General features: G+C 37.4%; 2 protein-coding genes across 2 annotated transcripts; one reads left to right on the forward strand and one right to left on the reverse strand.

The window, feature by feature from the left end:
* Nucleotides 1–2,568: 2,568 nt before the first annotated feature.
* On the reverse strand, nt 2,569–6,714 carry LOC133863318 (uncharacterized). Its single transcript, XM_062299265.1, has 3 exons — nt 5,278–6,714; nt 3,110–5,113; nt 2,569–2,727 (listed from the first exon to the last, which is right to left on the reverse strand). The coding sequence occupies exons 1-3, from the start codon at nt 6,712–6,714 to the stop codon at nt 2,569–2,571; spliced, it is 3,600 nt and encodes a 1,199-aa protein (XP_062155249.1).
* Nucleotides 6,715–19,969: 13,255 nt separating this feature from the next.
* On the forward strand, nt 19,970–23,829 carry LOC133863769 (cinnamoyl-CoA reductase 1-like). Its single transcript, XM_062299857.1, has 5 exons — nt 19,970–20,252; nt 20,344–20,498; nt 20,996–21,181; nt 21,467–21,819; nt 23,467–23,829. The coding sequence occupies exons 1-5, from the start codon at nt 20,120–20,122 to the stop codon at nt 23,648–23,650; spliced, it is 1,011 nt and encodes a 336-aa protein (XP_062155841.1). The 5' UTR covers nt 19,970–20,119; the 3' UTR covers nt 23,651–23,829.
* Nucleotides 23,830–24,098: the final 269 nt, after the last annotated feature.

Below are 24,098 nucleotides of genomic sequence, written 5' to 3' on the forward strand. Positions count from 1 at the left end.
GTCTATGGATAGTCCATAGAACTATCAACGTTTGAACTTTGGTCTTTCAAACTATCAAAAAGTTTTTAAGAGGTCTAATTTGACGAAAAATGTTTATAATATTCCTGTCACGTGTTAATTTTTAATTAAAAATAAATAATTTTTTTTTAAAAAAAACTAAAACTAAAAACATTTTTTTTAAAAAAAAAAACAAAAATTAGTGTTTGAAGGATGGGGAGGAGGGGGTGGTCGCAAGCCACCCTAGAGGTGGCGCCGACCACCCTTGGGTGTGGCTTGTGGGAAACCTCCAAACATCAATTTTTTTTTTTTTTTTTTTTGGATAGATCTTGGACGTCCACTTTCGTAGTTCTTTGTTGTAGGTCGTTGGATTAATAAGGTTATAAATCAGTATGAATTTATCGGTTAGTGAATCCAAAAAAAGTAATGTCCCATGTTTAAGATATATATATATATATATGTTTTTTTTTTTTTTTTCATAATTTGGTGTATATATCAAATATAGTATGTAGTTTTTTTTTTTCCCTACCATTTTAGATATATAAAAGCATAACTCTGTTAGTCTATTTTATAAAACCTTGATTAAATCGAATGAAAACGTAATTTGGATAAAGATTTTATTAAAATTAGTCGATAGATTTAGTATGCAATATTTATTAAATGAAATTTGTTTTAGAGGGTGATTTGTTGACTCGCTAATATGACAAAAATTCTGTTAATAATATATATATATATTTTTTTAAAAAAAATTCTTACGAAAAGAGTGATTTTTTAAAGTGATTAAATCTTTTTTTTAAAAAAAAAACAAAAAAAAAATGAGTTCATATTTTTATTTTGAGAAATGATAAAAAAAAAAAAAAAAAAACCAAAGTAAAATAAAATTTTATTAAATTGAGATTATTCTCAATTTAAAAAATAAAATTTTAGGTTTTCTTTTTTTAAAAAAATAATTAATTTTTATTAGGGGAAACTTCATCAAAGGGTACCCAACTATAACGCTTTTTCATTTAAGGGTACTAATGTAGCAAAACATTCAATCGAGTGTATGAATTTATCAAAACCGTTTAATGTAGGGTATTCCGTCAGCCTCCGTTCTAAATCGATGATGAAAGTGAAGTCACGTGACTTCCACGTGATTCTTTTAATGTGATCAACTTGTTTTGCCCCTCACCCACATGCATCTAAACACAACTCGTGATTCCACGCACACAGCTGATCCCCGGCGGCGACGATGATCTGCGTGCATGAAGGTGGTGCCATGCAGAGTGTCAAGTCCAGCTCAGATTCTTGTTTCTTCGCAGCAAGTCTGGAGCTTGGCTGATGCAAACATTAAAGGAAAACTTGATCCTAGAAATCCTTCCCATCACCTCTTTCAAAGCGCTCGTAGGTGGTGACGAAGGGTGCATGGGTCCAGTCCGTCTTCACTCTCCCGCCCTGCGTGGCCCAGTCGTCAGCATTCCAAATAGAGCTGTACACGCCCATCAAGCAATTAACAAAAAGAGAAGAAAAAAAACGAAAAGGAAAAAGAACGAAGCAAAAAATTCTCTGTTTTGGAACATAAAAACAGAGTTGAACAAAGACAATCCTCCTCCTTCCTTTGCTGTACCCACTGCTGCAAGTTATTGAACACATCATCAGATGGACACGTCATCAGAGCATTTAGATAGAAAAGACAGATGTTATCAACTGAAGCAGTGAAGAACTCTTTAGTTACATCTGTTATGATGAGCTATTAAATAGTTAGGATATTTAACAAATTCTGTATAGTTTTGTTAGATAGACTAGTGTTAATTTGGTGGTGCTCGTGACAGAGTAAGCTGGTTGAGGATTTCATGGGTTATGTGATGTTGAGGATTTCTGGTTGCTTCCATTGTTAGTGTTTTTAACGTTAGCTTCAGTTTTCTCTCGTGAGCAAGAAATTATTTGCAATAAAGAGAGCCAAACCTTAAACATGATATTTTATACGAGGTATAATGACCAATGACTTACGGCTCAATTAAGCCGGTTCCTTTATATGAGGTATATGTTTACATGTTCTTTTCAAGCTCCTCGACTTCTTGTTCTTCTTATTCAAAACTCCATGGCCCCTAAATTCGTTTTTTTTTTTTTTTTCTTTATAAAATTTTAATGGGAGTTTGTTACATTAGACTATAAACATATTACCATTAGTAAGTATGCATGGGCCATTGCTATTCGCAACAAACAATACACTGAGTTTGGGAAGACAAGGTATTGTAGTGCAGCATAATTTATTGCAGCTCTCCATCGTTGGGGTTGTAATTCTATGTTTCTGGCAAAGCTGCAACCATTCTTTGGAGATAGTAGAGTGGTCTTGGCCCGCTAAATATATTCCATCAGCTGTCAGGAACTTAAGAGGTCATGCTATGCATTAGACAAAGATTCAAAGAACTATGAGGAATATTAGAGAGCTAGCTATCTAGAAATCGAGTCAATATACTGTCACTTGGTTACACTCTGTTTTATAAAGCTAAAACAGAGGAAATGCAGGTAAACAAATGGAGATAATGATGAGAAATGAATCATGTTTTCTTGATTCTTCTGGTGGCATTCCTAATTCTTCCCATTGTTGAAGGACTCGGGCTGTTTGGCATTAAGTAGGTCAGCACCATGGTGGTATTCTTGATTCTTCCCATTTCTCTCCTTTGGCATTAAGCAGGTCAGCACCATGTAATTCAAAGTGCAAAATGCAGCATTATTAGCAAGAGCAAACTGGACAAAGAAACCCAAATAAACAATCCCACACAGAGAAACCCACACAGCCAAGCCGGCATCCACCCATAAACCCACCATCATGCCGCTACCCAACAAACTCACTACCGCGCTGCAGCACCCATTGCATGGCCAGCACCACTGAACACAGAACTACCGCGTCCCCACTTGCCGGCCTTCTCCACCATCAGCTTGCAGGCGCAATACACTGTGGCGAGTCATCGATGGGCATCTAGTGCCCATCGTCCATCCGATATATATATAATAAATTTTTTTTTTTTTTTTTTTTTATATAGATACGATTGAAATACAACAAAGGGAACATTACAACTAATTATTAAGAAACAGGAAAATTATGCCCAGGATCTAAAATAACACTGACAATCTGATTAGTAGCGGAAGAGATGGCTGATGAGGATGTGGGAATGCTGCTTGACTGGAATCGAGCTGCGGCCCAATGTGCCACATAGTGGGCACCGAAGTTTGCACTTCTATTGACTTTCCGAAATGACCAAGTCGAATCAGGAGGGAACAAGTCTAGTGTTTGTTGGATGATGTCAGTGATACGCCAATCTTGAACAATATTTGGCTGTTGTAGAGCATGGATTACAATTTGAGAATCACCTTCAATGATAAACCGGTCAAGGCGAAGGGATGATGCTAGAGAAACAACGAGTTGTGCAGCTAAAGCCTCGCCTTTATTAGATGAACATGCAGCCTGGATTCGAGTAGCCGCCTTGATTAACTTCCCTTTATTATCTCGACAAATAGCTGCTTGACAGGAAAAGGAGGCACGTATAGCAGTATCAAAGTTGATTTTATACCAATGTAACGGAGGCCGAATCCATTTTTCCGGTTTAGGAAATAACTTAGCAGACCAAGCATCACAATGTTGATGGTAGGAAATACAAATAAGATTGGCAATGGAACGAGCATCAAAGATCAGCCCATCATGATAGGCTTTATTTCGATGGAACCAAAGAAGGTCACAAGTAACCGCTGCAAAGACCTGAAACCGATGCTTCTCCAAGAAAGGAATATTGAGCAAAACATCAGGGTATAAAATAACTCGTACCCAGTTAAGTAGATCAGGAGAATCGAAAGTGGTTGAATCAAGCGGCCAAGGTGAAAGACGCCAAACTACTCTAGCAAAGTGACAGTGAAAGAAAAGATGCCTAATGGAGTCCTGACCAGATTTGCAGAGCGGACAAGAAGCATCAGGATGATATGTAGGAATGATTGACTGTAACCGCTGAGTAGTTGGCAAAATATTCCAAGCTATCTTCCATATAAATATTCTAAGACGATCCGTTAGTTGGAGTTTCCAGATATCTCTCCAAAAAGTAGACAAAGGACATAGATGTGACCCAGTAAAATCATTATTCAAGATTGAAAGATAGGCCATTGAAGTGGAGAATCGCCCAGAACAAGAAGAAGTCCAGAGATAGCTCTTATCAGAAGCTGCCATGATCGGTAATTCCCCAACTGCCACAGCCGAGAAAGGTTCAAATAGAACTGAAAGCAGACGCTTAGTCCAAAGACGAGTTCCTGGCATAATCAGGTCAGAGATAGACAAAGGGGGAAGAAATCTTGAATTTGGACTACGGGGAGAAGGCCGGTAGGATGGAAGGGATGGAACCCAGGATGTTGTCCAAATACAGTCTGCACTATTTACTGAAACATTCAGACAAGACCCAGCAATAAGAAATCTTTTACATCTCTGAAGACCTTTCCAAATCCAAGAAGCAGTAGTAGCAGTGGAAGTAGTGAAGAATGAGCCATAGTGAATATATTTTTTCTGCAAGTGTTCGACCCATAAAGAATTAGAGTGCAGAAACTTCCATCCCAGCTTAGTAATAAGTGCCAAATTTATAGTAGACATCTTCCGTAACCCAAGACCACCTTGTTTCCTTGGAAGACAAATAGAGTCCCAAGATTTGAGACAGAGATTACGGGCCTTTTCCGGTGGAAATCCCCACCAAAAATCCTTGAACCGACGATCCAGTATATTACAAAAGGAAGAAGGCAATAGGAATGTGCTCATAGCATAAGCAGGAATAGCCGAAGCCGTAGATTTAATGAGTACCGTTCGCCCAGCCTGAGAAAGGGTCTTTGCCCTCCAACCATTCAATTTAGACAGAACTTTATCTAGGAGAGGCTGAAAAGCCTCCTTACGAGAAGCTCCAAAAAACAATGGTAGACCCAAATGGAAAGGGCTAGAAGATGACAATTTAAAAGGAATAATTCCCAATATACTTGAAATACTGGCAGAAGATGTATTCTTGCTAAAGAGAATTGATGATTTTCCTGAATTGACTTTTTGTCCTGACCAACTGCAATATTTTTGGAGACAGGCAGAAATGGAGTTTGCATCAGAGGAAGTAGCCTTACCAAAGATGATCAAATCATCAGCAAAAAGCAGATGATTTATCAGGGGGCAATCTTTGGCAATACGAATTCCTTTGAGTAGCCCAATGGATTCTTGTTGATGAAATAGTCGAGACAGAACTTCAGTTCCCAAAATAAAGAGGAAAGGTGAAAGGGGGTCACCCTGACGCAAACCCCTAGAACCACCGGTTTAACGAGTGTCCAATACATTTGATAAAAAACTCCTGTAAACCCATCCGGCCCAGGAGATTTAGTAGCCCCAATACTAAACACAGAATCATGGACTTCTACTTCAGATGGAATGGAACAGATGAACAAGTTATCTTCAGCAGAAATAACAGTATCAAAAAGATTAAGTAACTCATCTGGGAAATCTGGATTGGAGGTTGTAAAAAGCTCAGCAAAGTGAGCACAGAAAGTGGTCCCAATAGCCTGACGATCAGAAATCCAGGCTCCACTAGATAATTTCAGAAAATCTATAGCAATTCTACGACGCTTAATAAGCGTAGAGAGATGGAAAAATTTCGTATTTAAGTCTTTACATGTGAGCCACTGCTCGCGGGATTTAGACCTCCACAGAGTTTCCTCATGTTTCCTCAAATCATCTATAGCCTTCCGTAGGCCCCATTCCTGAGACGAAAAAGAAGAAAAGGCAATTGATTTCTGTAACTCATCCAACTGAGAAGTCAAGGAATGAATCTGATGCTGAATATTGCCAAAAGATAATCGATTCCAAAGCTTTAGAGCTAATTTAGTAGAGCGTAATTTCTGATTTAAGATGAATCCAGGGGAGCCAAAAAAATATGAAGACCAGGCCCGAGAAATAGTTGAGTAGCAGTCTGGATGATGGACCCAAAATTCCTCAAATTTAAAAGGTCTTGACAAGGTTTTGTCTGAATGGACTGTTTCCAATAGGAGAGGATTATGATCAGATCCCGAAGCCGGAAGATGTAAAATGGAGAAAGAGGGAAATAGATGGATCCACTGGGAGGAAGCCATACCGCGATCCAGACGTTGACGAATAAGTTGATGGCCATCCCGATGGTTGGACCAAGTAAAAGGATTTCCAATGAATCCTAAATCAATCATCCCAAATAAATTAACAAATTCAGTAAAAGAATCTGTTGAAGAAGATGCATACGGTAAACCACCCATCTTATCTTGCTGGGATAATATCATGTTAAAATCACCAATACAAAGCCATGGTACTGTTAAATTAGTACCTAATTGCATCATATTATCCCAGAATTCAGGTTTGCCCGAAGCATAAGGAGAACCATATATACACGAGAGCATCCATCGATTATTTGGAGGATCAGAATAACACCAAGCACTTATTATATTTACATTGATTTGAAAACACTCAAGATCAACCCCTAATTTCCATGCTAACACAAGTCCTCCTTTAGTACCACAAGGAGGTGCATGGACCATTGAAAAAAACCCCAGACCATTCAATATAAAACAAGCAGCAGATGGCGGAATTTTAGTTTCAGATAAATACAAAATATCAGGGGAGTGTTTTCGAACCTTCGCCCGTAAACTGCGAATCGCAGAGGCCCGGGCCAAGCCTCTGCAATTCCATGCTATTAGTTTCATTGATGGGGAGGTAGACCATCCTGGTCCACCCCCTTGGTATCAGTTCCCTGTGCTGGAGCTGAGTATGAAGAAGAGTCAGCAACCGAGTGGGCAGCTTGGAGCTGGGAAAAAACATCTATCCCTCTAGCAGCACGTGTGAACCTGCGCAGGGGCCTTTGTGAGGCCAAAGCAGGATCCGGCTTTGCCCTAACTGGAGCAGTATTGACTGGATGCACTGGCTGGGGTACAGGGTCCAGACTACTTGGAGAAGGAAGAGAATCCTTAATTGCATCAGACTGAGAGTCAATAGACAAAAAAGATCCCACCGAAGCATCTCCATCCTGCAGAGACGTTAGTGAAATGGCTGCTTGCTCCAGATTAGATAAAAGACCAGGAAACAAGTGGTGTGACTTTGTTTTCTTAAGAACTGCCAGAGGTATATTATCCTCTGTCCATTTTCGTTTTGGCTGCTGCAGAGCTGGTGAAGGGGAACGGATCCGAATAGCATCCGGAGATAATGGAAAGGAAGGTGGCCTGATTTCAGCAGCCGGTCTAGTATAAGGGTGAAACCGTGAGAGTGTAGGGGAGTGGTGAAAAGCTGGGCTTGGTGAAATAGGAAAGGGAATGGATGAAGCCACCTGAGGAGGAGGAGGGGAAGACAGGGTGACGGGTGAAAGTGTAACAGGTGTATAAGGGGGATAAAGTTGAAAAGGGAAATGGCTAGGGCTGAAAACTGGAGCAGCAATATTCCCATGGACAGCAGAGACAGTAGAAATTGGAATAGCTGTTATAGGGGAGGAAGAAAACAATGGCCTAGACGGCAAGGAAGAGGTATTGGCAGAAGAAGGAGGAGGTATGATAGATAGAAAGGAAGGTGTCGATGAAACTTGAGATGGGTTGAAGGTGGGCCTCGGTGGGAATGGATATGGCCAACAGGCCAAAAAGTCAGCAAAATGGGCTGGACAAGTGTGAGAAGGACTAACCGTTATTGGACACGGATGAGATATATTCAAAGGGGGGAAAGGAAGAGATGGGATCAAGGTAAACAGGGGCAGTCGTTGGTTGAAGGATCAATTGGGATTTACCTTTATCAGCAGCCGACAACCGGGATGATCCCAATGAAGACGTGGCAGCTATAGAACTGATAGAAGCATCTGAACTGCCCGAGGAGCTAAAGGGATTCACACCCACTTGAGTACCCACATCCTGAGATAAGATATGCATGTGCTGGGGAGAAGACACGTAGCTTGCGTGAAGAAAAGAACCAGCTACAGAGGGAAACAGTGCAAGAGGAGGGAGTGTCGTTTGGGACGTGAACTGCATGGCAGGGGATCCAAAAGTCGTGTCTACACGGGAAGAAGGAAGAGGAGCATGCGGGAGAGGCACCAGCTGGAGGCCCAACTCAGCTCCCTGAGCAGGACTAGACCGGCCATCCGAGTAAGATGGTGAAGTGCCCACTGAAGATAAACCAGAATCTGAATCATCACGTGAAGTAGAGGGAACAGGCCGCAATCCCACCAAAGAAAAGGTCTGTAAGGGAATCCTATATTTTTCCGGGGTATGCCGAGCAGCCGGTTGATTGCATTGATTCCTCTTGTGGCCAATAAGCCCACACAACGTGCAGTAATCTCCAAGCCGCTCATAACGAAAACTGATCCACAGAGGGTCATGTCCACTACGAGGAAGATGAAACCCCGGAAGAAGAGGTTGTGTTGCATCTAACTCCACCCGAAACCTCAAGAAAGGCTGACAAATAAGACCTTTCGTATCATGGTGATCTACTGCCAGAATTTTACCTAACCTCTGAGCAATAATCACAGCATTTACAGCAGCCATATTTTGACCTGGGAGTCCATGAACCTGAACCCAAAAGGAGCAAAGGTTGAGATTGACCTCGTCGAGAGCAAGATCAGGAGACCAAGGTTTTAATAGAAGAAGTGAACCACGAACATTCCAAGGCCCCTGATCAAGAATAGCTTGAACATGTGCTTGATTCGAAATACCAAACAAATACTTATGATGACCCACAACCGCAAATGAAATAGGAAGAGCAAATTTCCATGCATGTTGAAGTGTATCCTTAACTGATTGAGAGTTGATAGGTTTAGGAGAAAGAAGCTGACCCAACAAAGAGAAAGCACCATGATGGTGATGCGGAGAATCAGTAATAGTAGCTAGCAGAGGACTATCAAGATCCAGAGCTTCAGCGCTCTGGATCAGTGCTTGAAGGGAAGCAGGAAGATGATCCATGAAGAGAAGCCAAAAGAAGAAGGAAGGAACCACTCCACTGAAGGAACGAAAGAGAAGCTCTTGAGGGAGTTGCAGAGCGAGAATCAAAGCGTTATATATATATAATAAATTTAAATGAATATATTTTTTCTTAATAGAGGGGCATAAAGGGAAAATTTGTTTAAAAAATCACGTGGAAGTCACGTGACTTCACTTCCGTCATTGATTTAGAACGGAGGCTGACGGAATACCCTACATTGAACGGTTTTAATAAATTCATACACTCGATTGAACGTTTTGCTACATTAGTACTCTTAAGTGAAAAAACGCTATAGTTGCGTACCCTTTTGTGAAGTTTCTCCTTTTTATTATTTTTTAATTGAAAAATGACACGTGATAGGAGTATTATAGGCATTTTTTGTCAAATTGGGCATTTTTGAAACTTTTTGGTAGTTTGGGGGGCCAGAGTCCAAGAGTTGGTAGGGGCTACCTGTAAAAAGACTGGTAGTTTGAAGAGCTAAATTGTAATTTTTCCTTTGTTATTTTTTTTTTAAATGATTAATTTGACATTTTAACTCTTAAAATCAAGGTAATTTTGGTATTTTAAATAAAAAAAATTTGCTCGTGTGGGCCACATGTAGTATTTTCAATTTATTTTATGGGAAAAATGTAAAATTGGTCAATGTGGTTGGCCCAATTTACAAATCAATTCTCGCAAGCCACTTCCAATGGGGTGGCTATCGGTTTTTTTCTTTTTTAAATAATTTTTTTAGTTTAATATATATATTATTTAAGAGTAACACATGTCGCGTTTTTATTGGGTCTGACATAGCAACAAAACATATTATGTTAAGTTGTGGGCGAAAATTGATTCTAATGAGTAAATTGTTATTTTTACCTCCTACAGGGACCTCTGAATTTTCTTTTAAACATTGAGAGCGATTTGTAAATTAAACTAATTATAGAAACCAATTTTACATTTATTTCCCCTATTTTAATGTCAAATACCAACAAATGGTGCCATTAAGGTACTTGGAAAGCTCACAAATGTTTTATTTTTATTTTTATTTTTATAAGTACTTTGAACCAAACCAAACACCAAAGAAATTGGTGTGAAATACAGGAAAACAAGAAAAACAGGAAATAAAGGTGGATCTTTGCCGCTGTCAATTTGGATTGAGGAACCGGGAGATAAACTAGGAGGGTAGTTAGGAATGCTGCCAGAAGAGACTCCAGCTGCGGCCCTTCATGCCAAATAATGGACACAGAAGTTTGCACTTCGATCAACTTTCCTAGCGGACCAGGAAAGATGGGGTGGAATAGTGTCAATGGAATTTTGGATTATAGGGGAAATTCGCCAATCCTGAGCCACCGAAGGATTTTGCAATGACAGAATAACTATTTGCGAGTCACCTTCAAAAATCACCCGAGTAAGCTTGAGAGAGATGGCCAAGGAGATAGCAAGTTGAGCAGCCAAAGCTTCACCTTCATTCGGAGTACATGGAAGACTGATGATAGATTCTGTTTGAAGAATTTTCCCTTGAGAGTTCCGACACACAATTGCCTGAGCTGAGAAGTTGGCCCGAATAGCAGTGTCAAAATTGATTTTGAAATAAGAAGGATCAGGGGGAATCCATTTTTCAATAGATGGTGCAGAGTTAAGAACTTTCCAAGCCCTGTAGTGATCAAGAGCAACCTTGTTAACGGTGCAGGACAGAGTTAAAGCGTCAAAGGAAGAACCTTCGTGAAATGCTTTATTTCGATGGGTCCAAAGAAGATCACAAGCCACATACGCAAAAATTTGGAAATAGTGAAGATCTGTCTAAGGGATCTGCAGATATTTGTCTGGAAAAAGAATGACCTTAATCCAATCCAACATAGTATGAAAATGAAACACTGCCGAATCCAACGGCCATGGGGAAAGCCGCCAGAGAATTCTCGCAAAACAGCATCTAAAAAACAGATGAGATAGGGAGTCCTCTCCGTTACTACACAAGGGGCAGTTGGAGAGAGAATCCACTGTAGAAAAAACCGAATTTACCCGTTCCCTAGTGGGGAGGATGTTCCATGCAATTTTCCAAAGAAATAATCTCAAGTGGGCATTTAGATTCAGATTCCAAATTTTCTTCCAGAAATCTGGGGATATACCCGGCAAGACAGGTAGATCATCTTGAGAGGATTTGATTTGGAGATAGGCCGATTTGGAGGAAAACTTCCCCGAGTTAGAGAAGGTCCAAAGAAATCGAGGCTGTGAAATCAAGGAGATACGAATTTTTGAAATCTCAGAAACCGAAACCTCATCAAACACAGATCGTAGGGCTTCCAAATTCCATTGAGTTGTACCAGCATGAATAAAATCCGACATAAAACCAACTGGGAATTCTCTATTATTCAGGAATTTTGGTTGGGGAAGAAATGAAGGCATAGTAGGAATCCATGTCGTTGTCCAAATCGGAAAGTCAGAACAGGTCGAAACCTGAAGACAAGCACCAGAGGCCAGCAGTGGTTTACACTTTTGAAGTCCTTGCCAAAACCAAGAAGCTGAGGAACTACTGGGGGCCGACAAAAAATTCCCATAAGAGATATATTTTGATGAAGTTGTTGAACCCAAACCTTAGGAGCCTCGTTGAGGAAAGTCTAACCAAGTTTAGTTAGAAGGGCTAAATTTGTAGATTTCATGTCCTGAATCCCCAAACCTCCTTGAGCTCGAGGCATATAGATGGAGCGCCAAGATTTGAGAGTCAGATTTCTGGATTTTCCCTTAGGAAAACCCCACCATAAATTTTTAAAGTGGCGATCCCAAGAATTACAAATGGAATTAGGGAAGAGGAAAATACTCATGACATAAGAAGGAATGGCTGCAACAGTAGCCTTGATGAGCATTGTTCGACCAGCTTGAGAAAGAGTCTTGGCGTGCCAACCTTCAATTTTATTCAGCACTTTATCCAAAATGGATTGGAAGGCCTGATTTTTGGATTTCCCAATAAATAAAGGAAGACCTAGATAAGAAGCAGACATTGAGGTATTTTTGAAAGGGATGATACCTTTGATGCTATTGATCGTAGAGGCCAAAGTATTCTTGCTAAAATGGATGGAAGATTTTGCCATATTTACTTTTTGACCGGACCAAGCACAATAGGAATCTAGACAAGATTTGATTGTACCAGCCTCTGTAGAGGTAGCTTTTCCAAAAATGAGAATGTCATCAGCAAACAGGAAATGGGAAATGGGAGCACAGAATTTCCCGATTTTGATGCCGTGGAGAAGGCCTATCGTTTCTTGTAGTTGAATTAATCGAGATAGGACTTCTGTTCCCAGGATAAATAAGAAAGGGGAAAGGGGGTCCTCTTGCCGAAGTCCCCGAGAGGGGGAGAACATTCCAAAGGGGGAACAATTGAGTAGGATAGGGTGAAATCCCAGTCTGACCATAATGGATAATAAAAAACTCCATTCCATCCTGTCAAAAGCCTGTTCCATATCAATTTTAATAGCCATAAGCCCACCTCGGCCCCATTTGGATTTAAGAGCATGCATTAGTTCATGTGCCATAATAGAATTGTCATGTATAGATCGTGAAGGAACAAAGGCCGATTGATGGGGAGAAATAAACAAATGAAGAAGCCCCTTAAGACGATTTGCCAAAATTTTGGAGATAATTTTGTAGATGATGTTACACAAATTGATCGGCCTAAAATGAGAAACCAAAAACGGCCCCAGTCGTTTAGGGATAAGAGCAATAAAAGTATGATTCTGCTCTTTTAGCAGATGATGATGGCTAAAAAAATCCCAGACACAGTTTAAGACTACCTCCTTAACAATGCTCCAATAAGTCTGATAAAATAGGCTGGTAAAACCATCAGGGACAGGAGCTTTAGTAGCACCTATGCTAAGAAGAGCTTCAAAAATTTCTTGTTCTAACGGAATACAACAGATATCTTGATTTATCGCATCCGTAATCATAGGATCGAATAAAGGAAGATGTTCCGAGGAATCAGAAGGCCCAGAAGAGGAGAATAAATTGGCAAAATGATTGTAGAAACTGTTGCCAATAACTCTGCGATCAGAAATCCACGTCCCTGTATTTAGTTTAAGAAAGTCAGTGGCATTCCGTGTACGTTTGATCAAAGTAAAAAGATGAAAATATTTGGTATTGAGATCTTTGCACGTGAGGCAAGTGTCTCCCAAAGATCACAAATGTTAATTTGAAGGGATAAGTGCAAATAAAGTGTCACCTTGAAGAAACTAACGTGGCGTTTTGCATAGAGAATCTAACTAAACTCAAAGACCATTTCTAAAATATCCTAACGTTTCTCTTTTAAAGTACATAAATAAGCCTGTTTGATACAAAAACATTTTTAAAAAATTTAACAAAAAAATGATAGGAAAGAAAAACTATAGCATAAATCATGATTTTTCTTTCATTTCTCAAAATAATATAAACTTTATATACTATTTAATTTATTTCCTCTATTTTTAATTTATAACCAAATAAAATCTATTCATATATATACATTATTTTTGACTTGCAAAACTTTTGAAAGGCTTGAGTTGAGATGAAGAAGAGCTATTGGCCGGCATTTTCAAATATTATTGGTGGTAGTGGACCCGCAAAGCCTCCATCTATATATATATAATATATATATGCCAACAACTTCATCTCCCTTTTTTCCTTCTAGCTGTTTTTTTTTTTTTTAATTTATTTATTCGTTGCATCAGTACCTACCCAAACTCTGAAACTTCTCAACACTAGAGTATTTCCACAACTTCGATCATTTGTCTTCTTTCATTTCTTTCTCTTTTTTTTTTTTTTTTACGTTTTCGTTGCATGGCTGACGATACCTACCCAAAATTTAAAGCTCTCAACACGTTTTCTCTCTTTTTATTTATTTTTTATTTTTCAACTTCATTTGTCTTTGTTATTGTTGTTGTTGTTTCTTTTTTTCGTTGCATGTCTGACGAAAGGCTGCTGTCGCCTGTCACTCACCTAGATGGTTTTTTTTTTTTTTTTTTCAATTAACTTCATGTCCTTTTATTTTTCTTTTTTCTGTTTTTTGCATGGCTGACGATGGTCTGCTGTCACTCACTTACCCAAAATTCGAAAGTTCTCAACAGTTTTTTTTTTTTTTTTGTCAACTGCCAGCAGTTAAACTGCATGGTTAATTTGCTTATTTTCAAAGTTTGGTTCCTTTGATTATCATTGTCACTATCATTAATTATTACAATTATCACTCTCCTGACTCTCCCATATTACATTATTAATTAGAAGAATCTCAAACTTAATTACTCTTTTTTCTTCTTATTTCTTTCTTTTCTCCACACGAAAGTGGTATCTTAAGTCATTGCACTCGATCCATAATGGACAACATACTAACCCATTAGAAAGATCGACCTCCTTTGTAACACTGTCCTTTTCAATTAGCAAAAAAATAATATATACATAGAAAGGAACTTACAACTAACTCATACATATTCGCAAATTAAACAGGTTGCCACCAAATAATTTAAGATGTTAAATCGACGTACCATTTTTTGCTCCATTATTGACTGGATAATAGAGATTGATTTAGAATGTTATGATTCTAAGTGTCACACATGGATTAAGTACAATCTTAATTATGTGTATATAAGCTCTTGAGAACTCCCTCTTTGCAAGACGATTTTTAATAGCAAGTTTTACTTGAGACTTGTATTATTTGGTATTAGAGCCGCCACCATGTTGAGTATAAGATTGGACGCAACTCATCGAGTATGAGCTTGAACATATTGTAACTTCGTAGTTGAACCACGGAGGGAACGACCTATAGGCTGGATTAAAATGTCTTGATACTATGTGTGAAACATAGTGCATGTTTATAGTGTTACGTCATTAAAATTGATAGGTAAGTAGAGTTACCAAAAGATAAGTAGAGTTACTAAAAGATAGAGTGGGCTGCCATGGACGTTGGATGTGGAGTATGGTGGTATGTTAACCTCGTATATATAAACTCTTGGGCAACCACTTTGTAAAGAGATTTACGACCGAAACTTGTTCTCAATTAATTTTTGGGGAACCTACGTTTGTTTCCCTCAATCTACCGCCCTTGTTGCAATGTTCCCTTAATCTTTTAATGTAGTTAATGTACCCTATTGATACACACATAAACATGTATCTATATTAAAACTCACAATTATAAAGATTCAAGCTATATCTATTATAATAGGAATATAATTCCCTTTTATTGTTTCAAAATGCTCAAGATATTATCATTATGAAGTTAAGAACAATACTATAAATAAAAAATAAATGTGAAATTATACAAGTTTTTACGAACTATAATAGTCAATTAAGTTAGGTTTATACAAGTTCGGCATGTTTAATTAATAAATGAGCTTTAATTTCTATTCAAACTGGATTTATTTAATAAACAAATCTATAATAGGAAAACCAAGAAAATCTTAGGTCAATGGAGGAGGCCCTTGACCAACACCAAAGAGTAACTACAAATACAATTTTGCAATCTGCCAAAGCTTAATGGGTCCTATTTTCTCCGAAAGTAAAGGCAACGATGAGGCTGAAGCAAGAATATGGCTCATTGAGGTGAGGAGAGGGCTAAGATGTCATGAGAGAGAGAAAGTTTGTCTTTTTTTGATAAAAAAATATTGTCTATTTAATTGCAAAGAAAAAAGAGTATGTTTTTTTTTTTTTTTTTTAATATTATATTTTACTATATTCAAAATTATAAATATAGAAAAAGAAAAAAATTGAGTTTTAAAATTATGTTCGGACAGTTTTAGTGAATCTCTGAAACAAAATTTGAAAAATATGTTTTGGAGTGTGAATTAAATTGAATATAATTGAGAAAAAAAATATATAAAAATGATTTTTTTTTTATTATTATAAACATATAAAAATTAATTTTTTTTTTTTTAAAAAAAATGAGGTGGTTTTCAAACCACCCCTAAGGGTGGCCAACCACCCCCAACAATTGTTTGGGGGTGGTGCGGCCACCCCCGAATTAGATGGGGGTTACCGACCACCCCCGAAACCGCTTGGGGGTGGCAATCACTCTTTTAAGGTGGCTCAGCCACCTCCAAATCAGACAAGTCCACCCCCGAAAGTCAATCGGGGGTGGATCAGACACCTAGGGGTAGTCCAGCCACCACCTCCAAATGCTGAAGGATGGCTCAACCACCCTTGGGTTTTTATTTATTTTTGAGTTGAGTTAAATTTTGTTGAGTTAGGTTAAAAACGGGTCAAAAAGTATGTCGGGTAAAACCCGAATACAATTTTAATTTTAAAAACCCACCCAAACAACATTTTCAAACATAATACAATATAATTAAACACCCAAACACACCCTAAGTTTTCTATCCTTCCTAATTTTTATTCAAAGTTTATGTTATAGTTTTTAGTTTTCAATGAAACTATATAAGCGTGATTATCAAATTTCCGTTGGATTATGTCAAACACACGTTTTGCATAAGAATATTGTTTACACAACTTCTAATACGCATGAAACGTGTATATATATATATATATATATATATATATATATATATATATATATATGGGCACATAAACATAATTAATATGCATGTTGTCACGTGTTAATTATGCTTAAACTATAAATTAGTTTTATAAAATCATGCTTAATTAATTTGCATGTGTTTGTTTTTAATTAGGATTCATGAGCATGAGTAAGAATCACATGTGTGTTTCGCCCATAGTGATGGTCGAATTAAACCATTTATATAATGCATGCAATTAATTTTTTTTAAGCCCGGCCAAAACTGAATATATGTGTTAATGTAACAAATATTTTTATAAGAAGAATTTTCAAAAATTGATTTTAATTGGAATTGAAATTCCAAAGGCCGAAATTTTAATCCAAAAGCCCTCAAAGTATTTTTAAAAACCCAAATAAACATTTAATACATGTTTTTCCTAGAAATGAGAAGAAGAGATTAGAGGTTTCCCAACTGGAGGGGAGCCCTGCCCATAAGAAGGTGATGGAGTTTTGTTGAGTCAATACTAACTCCCATATCTAAAAATAAGAAGATAAATCCATGTCATTTATAGTTTAAAAATCTTCATAAATGTAATTGTCTTTTGTGTAGGAATTAGTCCAATCCAACAGACGAAGGTACAACAAGACCGTCAACTATTTGTCACATTTTCTAACCAAGCTTTTTGTTTATATCATTTTTTTTTATTTCTTTTTAAAATATTTTAAAAAAACTACAAACAAAAGTCAAAGCTAAATTTTAAGCTTAAAGAATATAAAATTACAATAAATTAGACCCAAACAATAAACACTAAAAATAAAAAAAATAAAAAAAAGCCAAGAAGAGACAATCAATAAACACTAAATTTTCAGGCCGTGCTTGACGGCGCCTGGGGTCTACGGCGACGGATCTATTGCTGGGTGCTTCTGGTTGTGGCGCATGTCTTACACGCGCCGTTACTCTAATATTTTTATTTTTTTCTCTCTCTTTGTCATATTGGTATTCTTATCGTTTTGAGTTCGGAATAAAAACATTATAACTCTAATAATAATTAGAAAGCCTTGCAAAAATTAAAATATTAAAAATAAAATAGTCATTAGAAGATAATAAATATAATTTCCAAGTAATCCATCGACATTAAAAACTCGTTTGTCTCTTGGTTTTAATTTTGAGAAATTGAATGTACTCTCATTGGAAGTAGAGGTGTACATATAGATATCCGCACAGTTATTTGTGGTATTCTCATCTGCAAAATGCAGATGTCACTTCTAGATATCCGTATCCGCATCTATGCTGTTATTGCATTTATTATATGTTATCCGCAAATAGGTAATGTGCATATTTTAAACGATTTTTAAAATAATTTTAACTAATTTTTAGTCTTTTGGGATTGTTTTGAAAATATAATATAATACCAAAAATATGTAGAACCGAGAAAAAAGATGATGAATACGACCTCATAATATTTATAGTAATTAATGCTCACAAGAAATACTCTTAAGTCTTTTTTTATTCATAATTCAATAAACATAACAATCAAGCCAACAAATATAAAAAATATAAATAATCTAAATATTAGAAATTTCAAACATTAAAAACATAAATAGTTTAAATATTACAAATTTATAAGTGATATATATAAAAGATATGCAAATACGATTATTATACCTCAAAACAACTACCGACGTCAGCATCCACGCATGCTAATCTCGCCCGGATGTCACTCCTAATTGGAAGGTGGCATCTTCGGAATAAAAAAGTCCTTGGAATAATTAGAAAGCATACGTGTCTCTCATTTAGATAAAAGGTTAGCTAGAGACTTGGATACGTAATGCAGTCGTAGGGAGTTCAGCAGGTGACAGTACTTCACGACGTGACATGTGGATTGTGGTGGTGGTTGATGATGTTTCAGTCTCAGTAGGTACGTAGTTTAGCGGGGCCGGGGGGGTTGTTCACTAAAACCGTGCTTAGGACATGGCTTACCGCCTATGTACGAGGGATTTGCCTTGAAAAAAATATATATTCTGAATTTTATGATAAAATTCTTTTATTATTTATCAACCATACAGTTCCCCCAAAAAAATTCCGCCACTAGCTAGCTTTTAGGAACCTTTAAGGTATATATATTGTTCTTAATAAATTTACTAGTTACCTGAAAATAGTTATTTATTAGTCTCAAGATTAATACTAAAATATTTATTATTATCTCTGTTTTTTTAATATCATGATTATTTTTTTCCTATACAAATATAAAAGCTAAATAATATTTGCTTGCCATGAACTGGAACTAAAATAATATATTTTCTTATTTTGGTGTAAAACATTTTTAAGAAAATGTTTTTTTTTTTTTTGCAAGCGAAAATACTAATTAATAAAAAATTATTTTCTAGTTAATGGTAACTTTTTCACCATATGGAAGAAAACTGGCTTACGCCTTTAAAGAATCTATGTCATTTCTGAAGCTTGTCTCCTCTCTTTCCATATCCCACTCTCTTCAGCTACAACATCCCCTACGTACCTTGAAAAGGACCCTAGATGTCCCTTCCCATGAAACCATCCCCCTCTGCCTTTCGCTTGCTATCCCCCAATTTCATCTCAACTCTCTCTCACCTTGTGATGACCCCAACTATAGTAACTCAGTTCAAAAAAAAAAAAAAAAAAAAAAAAAAATGTTCAGTGGCATTTATGCTATTATTTCAAAATGATTAGTCAAATTATATATAATTGAAGCTTTTATAAAGCATAGTCTCGCTTAGTAAATAATCATTACAAGGCTTAGTACTTATAAGTACTTTTATAATCCATTAAGGCAATTCACGTCCCAAACTAACTAATTTTCGGAGGTGTGGGTTGTCAATATTGAATGGGTGGATTACAAAGGTGTTTTATGATTGCGAAGTCCCACTTTAGTTCATTACTATGTCAAATTAAGCTTTATAAGTGATTTTAAAAAGTTTCAATTATATTATAATTTAACTAGTCATTTTTGAATAACAATACAGGTGTGGCTAAAACTTTTTTTTTGATTGTAACAAGTGGTATTAACACCATGCGGTGCTTACACAATTCATGCCATGAGCCCCGACAAGAACATGCATCGAGAATTTGAGTAGGGGAGATTGAGATTCTTGATAAAGTTAATCAATTCCACATTAAGTGAGTAGATTGCCCACATTGAGTGAATAGATTATAAAGACGTTCTGTTAAGTCATACATTGGTTCTTTATAAGATGAAACTAAACTTTTTTATTTTAGGATGTTTTAATTATAATTTCACTAATTATTTTGAAGTAATAATATAAATTCAATTATATAACTTTCCTTTATATTTACACCCACCCTATAGAGGGCTTGGTTCTGACAATGGTGCGTCTTCCTTAAAAGCCCACTTGTCAACAAAGGAAGATAAATTTTGTTCCATCCTTTGTGTGTTGAAAGTTCAGTCCAGTGTGGTTCCCATAAGTACAAATACGACATGATGTAGGGCCATGTAGGCTATGTTTCTCGATTTATCTCAGCCTTTAACCCGGAGTAGGTGAGTCTGGTAATTCTTTCCCCATAAAAGCCAGACGCTAATCCACATTCACCGTACCCCGTGCCTCTCGTTTCTTCCATTACAAACACACTTCTCTTTTCCTCTCGGTGATCTCCTTTTCCAACCAACCCAATTAAATAGTTTGGTAGACATATCTCCCGGAGAGAAAGAGCCAAGATGCCAGTTGATTGCTCATCAGCTTCCGGCCTAACTGTGTGCGTCACCGGCGCCGGCGGCTTCATTGCCTCATGGATCGTAAAACTTCTCCTAGAAAAAGGCTACACTGTGAAAGGGACTCTAAGGAACCCAGGTAATTAAGTTGGACAAATAATCAGCACTACTTATATTATTAATTAAATCAGTGTCTCTTTGGTTTAAAATTTTTGTATTTATGGTCACAGATGATCCGAAGAATGCCCATTTGAAAGAGCTGGAAGGAGCTCAGGAGAGATTAACCTTATGGAAAACTGATCTTCTAGATTATGAGAGCCTTAAGGTTGCCATTGATGGCTGTGACGGTGTCATTCACACCGCGTCACCGGTGACTGATGATCCCGTGAGTTCTTCAATCTTCACCCTCTCGATCTCATTTTCTTTTTGATTGCTTCAAACAAAAGCAAATTAAGGAAAGATGCATGGCTTAGAACCAAAAAACAAAAGAAAAACAAAAAAAAAAGAAAAGAAAAAGAAAAGAAAAGAAAAGAAAAAAAAACCTAGTAATTGACATCATAAATGTGTCACTACCTTGAAAAATGTTTGTGGTGGCGGTTCCTGCAGAAACACTTGCCTTAGTATGATTATGGTCGTTGGTGGGCCCCTCTTGTGAAGACTTTAAATTGCAGGAATATCCACGTCATCATTACTAATGACCAAACTTTATGATTTTTTGGACAGCCGTTTAATTTTGTATTTTTGTGTCGTCCTTATTTATCTCTTTTTTTTTTTTTTTTTTTTTTGTAATGTTATTGGTCAGTCAACATATTATAATTTTTTTGGATTTTTATATTTTTGTGAAAGAGAATTGATGGCTCATGGTGTGGCTGTGATTTGAAGGAACTAATGGTGGAGCCGGCTGTGGATGGGACAAAGAATGTGATCATAGCAGCGGCCGAGGCCAAACTGCGGCGCGTGGTGTTTACGTCGTCGATCGGTGCGGTGTACATGGATCCTAACAGGGGTCCGGATGTGGTGGTGGACGAGTCATGTTGGAGTGACCTCGAGTTCTGCAAGAACACCAAGGTTTTCACCTTGTTTTTCTCCTTTTCCATGTCCTTAATAGCGATTTTAAAGCATACAAAAAGGAGAGGCTTTTTAAAAAATGCATGTTTTAAAGGGAAAATCATAGTTTTAACTGGCTGACGAATTATGATTTTATCGAATGCAATTGGATCCGTATAAAATTAAATTCTTAGTTCCATCCCGCCTTGAACATAAGATTAAGGGGGCCGGGTTTAATTTGGTAAAAAAAAAAATAGACGTTAAATATATATATTTGATTGGGAATTGAAAGTAAAAATATTGCAGAATTGGTATTGCTATGGGAAGGCAGTGGCTGAGCAGGCAGCATGGGAGGTTGCGAAAGAGAAAGGGGTGGATCTAGTGGTGGTGAACCCAGTTTTGGTGCTTGGACCGTTGTTGCAGCCAAATGTCAATGCTAGCGTCGTCCACGTCCTCAAATACCTAACCGGCTCTGCTAAGACATATGCCAACTCCGTCCAGGCCTATGTGCATGTTAGGGATGTGGCACTTGCCCACATCCTCGTTCTTGAGACTCCCTCTGCCTCTGGCCGTTACCTTTGTGCCGAGAGTGTGCTTCACCGTGGAGACGTCGTCCAGATTCTTGCCAAGCTCTTCCCAGAGTATCCTATCCCCACCAAGTAAGTTTTTTTTCTTTCTAACTATTATTGTTATTTTTGTTGATACAGTCGACCGCACACCATTGCAGATACAACAAGAAAGGACATGGGCAGGTGGCTTGCCGAATGGCTGGTAGTGGCCGTGAACACTTCGATGCCTAAGTCGACCAGTGTAATATTTTGGTGAAGCGTACTAGGCATTGGAGTGTCCACCGCCGACTTCCTCCGGCGAGTCTGGAAACCTGACTTTTCTTTCTTCTTTTTCTTTATTAGGTACGTGTTCAACATTTTTGAATTGGGTTAAAGGGAATTAGTCAACAAATAGTAGATAATTAAAATAATGAAAGCTTGAAGGGACAAAAAAAAGAGCATGCTATATTTTCTCACCTAAACACTCTACAAACTGTATAGTCTTTTAAAAAAATATAACAAAAAGGAAAATCAGCAAGCTAGATTTGACATATGATCGAGGAATTATGAGGTTAAGGACTATAAACAAATTAAACGGACAGAAATTTCCTCCAACCCATTTCCTTCTACCTGGGTTGGAGGAATTTCTTCTAATCAAGTTTTAATAAATTGCCGTGTGTCCCTATACCAAGTGCTTCTCACATCGCTTAACTTGCTATAAAGGGTTGCATTCATGTCATGTAATTATTTAAGGCTTCTTAATTACTTTCTTGGTATCGTGTTTAGCTCGAAGATTTGATGTCTTCTCACTGAATAGAATGATTAACTGCGTTATCCAGTTTTAAGGAAAGACTTGTAAATTTGTGGACGTGGAGTAGCAAAGCAGATAAGAAATACGAACCTCTTGTTTAGGTGGGGGGAAGTAGGTGTACCAACTTTTGACTTTATTTATGTGATGTACCTAAAACCTAGCTTGAATATTGGATTAAATATATGTAGAGCCCCCAAATATTTCGATCAGATTTAGAGCTTGTTTAGGTCGTTATTGGATTTTGATTGAACCCCACTACTCGAAAGTATTTTCCAATAAATAAATGCTTGTGGAGGTAGCTAGCTAGCGATGTCTCTGTCAAGCTTGGACCCTTGAGTGTGAGTCCCTCCCTCCACCGACCCTTGTTTCATGTCATTGCCCACTTCTGCCACAAAGTGAGTTGCAAGATATCATTTTGTTTTGTGGGTTTATGCTTTTATTGTATTTGGAGAGTTTGTTTTAATGAGTGCCCCGGACCCACTACAGATAGAGTAATCAGTAATGGATCCTGTGTTAGAACAATTTTTTAGTACCAAATAATTGACCAAATTGCACTGGGAATGCAAGTAATGGAGCATGTCCAAAGTGCCGGCGGAAATAACTTCGACGCTGTAACGGTGTTTGAAAGAAGAAATATAGATTTCTTAAGAAAGTTTTGAGTTAGGGGCCAAAAGTTCCGTTTACTTTTTTTGAACTTACCTATTGTAGTGGTAGTAAGCACGGTTATTATTCTTGGGGCGCCCTTTGCTTATCCAAATTTGTTAACAAACATAGCTGATCGTGTCGTCGATACTCAATAGGGCCGGTAATTTGGTATCTTTCTTGATGTTTTTGTTTTTGGAAAATAAATTGAGTAATAAAGTTTGTTTAACATTTTGGAAATGCTTATAATTATGTTATTGTCAAAAGTAAAATAAGTAAGGTTGGAATTAATGTGGTGTACGTAGGTGTTCGGATGAAAAGAACCCGAGAGCAAAACCCTACACGTTCTCGAACCAAAAGCTGAAGGAGTTGGGCTTAGAGTTCACGCCGGTGAAGCAATGCCTGTACGAGACCGTCAAGAGCTTGCAGGAAAAGGGTGTCCTTCCGGTCCCGACACAGCAACAAGAATCAATTCGAATTCAGTCCTAGATCTGCTCCATCGATCTCAAATCTCAATCCAAATCTGCTCCGACATAATTAATATTGTGAGCATTAAGATAATTATGAAGGTTGTAAAGAGTAAGAAATTACTGTGAGAGACTGTCAGGTGTTGCTGTTAGCATATATATTCTGATATATATCATGCTTGTTGTCTTGTTGATCGACTATTTGGGTTGAACGTACTAATTACCTATGAAAATGCAAAATTATATTCCGAAAAGTTGAAAAAAAATAAATAAATCAAATTTATTGTTATCTTTATTGTAACAGGAGAAGCTCTCTACAACCTGTTATGCAAGTATCAATGTCCTATTGTAATGCCCCGGATTTAACTTTAGAAAATAGAAGTCTTGACCCTTAATTTGGAAAATAAGACTAAATATAATGCTTTGGTTATTTAGTAAGAAGTTGGAAAAATTACAATTTAACCTCCCAA

Source organism: Alnus glutinosa, chromosome 3 (assembly GCF_958979055.1).
Source record: "Alnus glutinosa chromosome 3, dhAlnGlut1.1, whole genome shotgun sequence".
In the NCBI taxonomy this organism is placed as follows: Eukaryota; Viridiplantae; Streptophyta; class Magnoliopsida; order Fagales; family Betulaceae; genus Alnus; species Alnus glutinosa.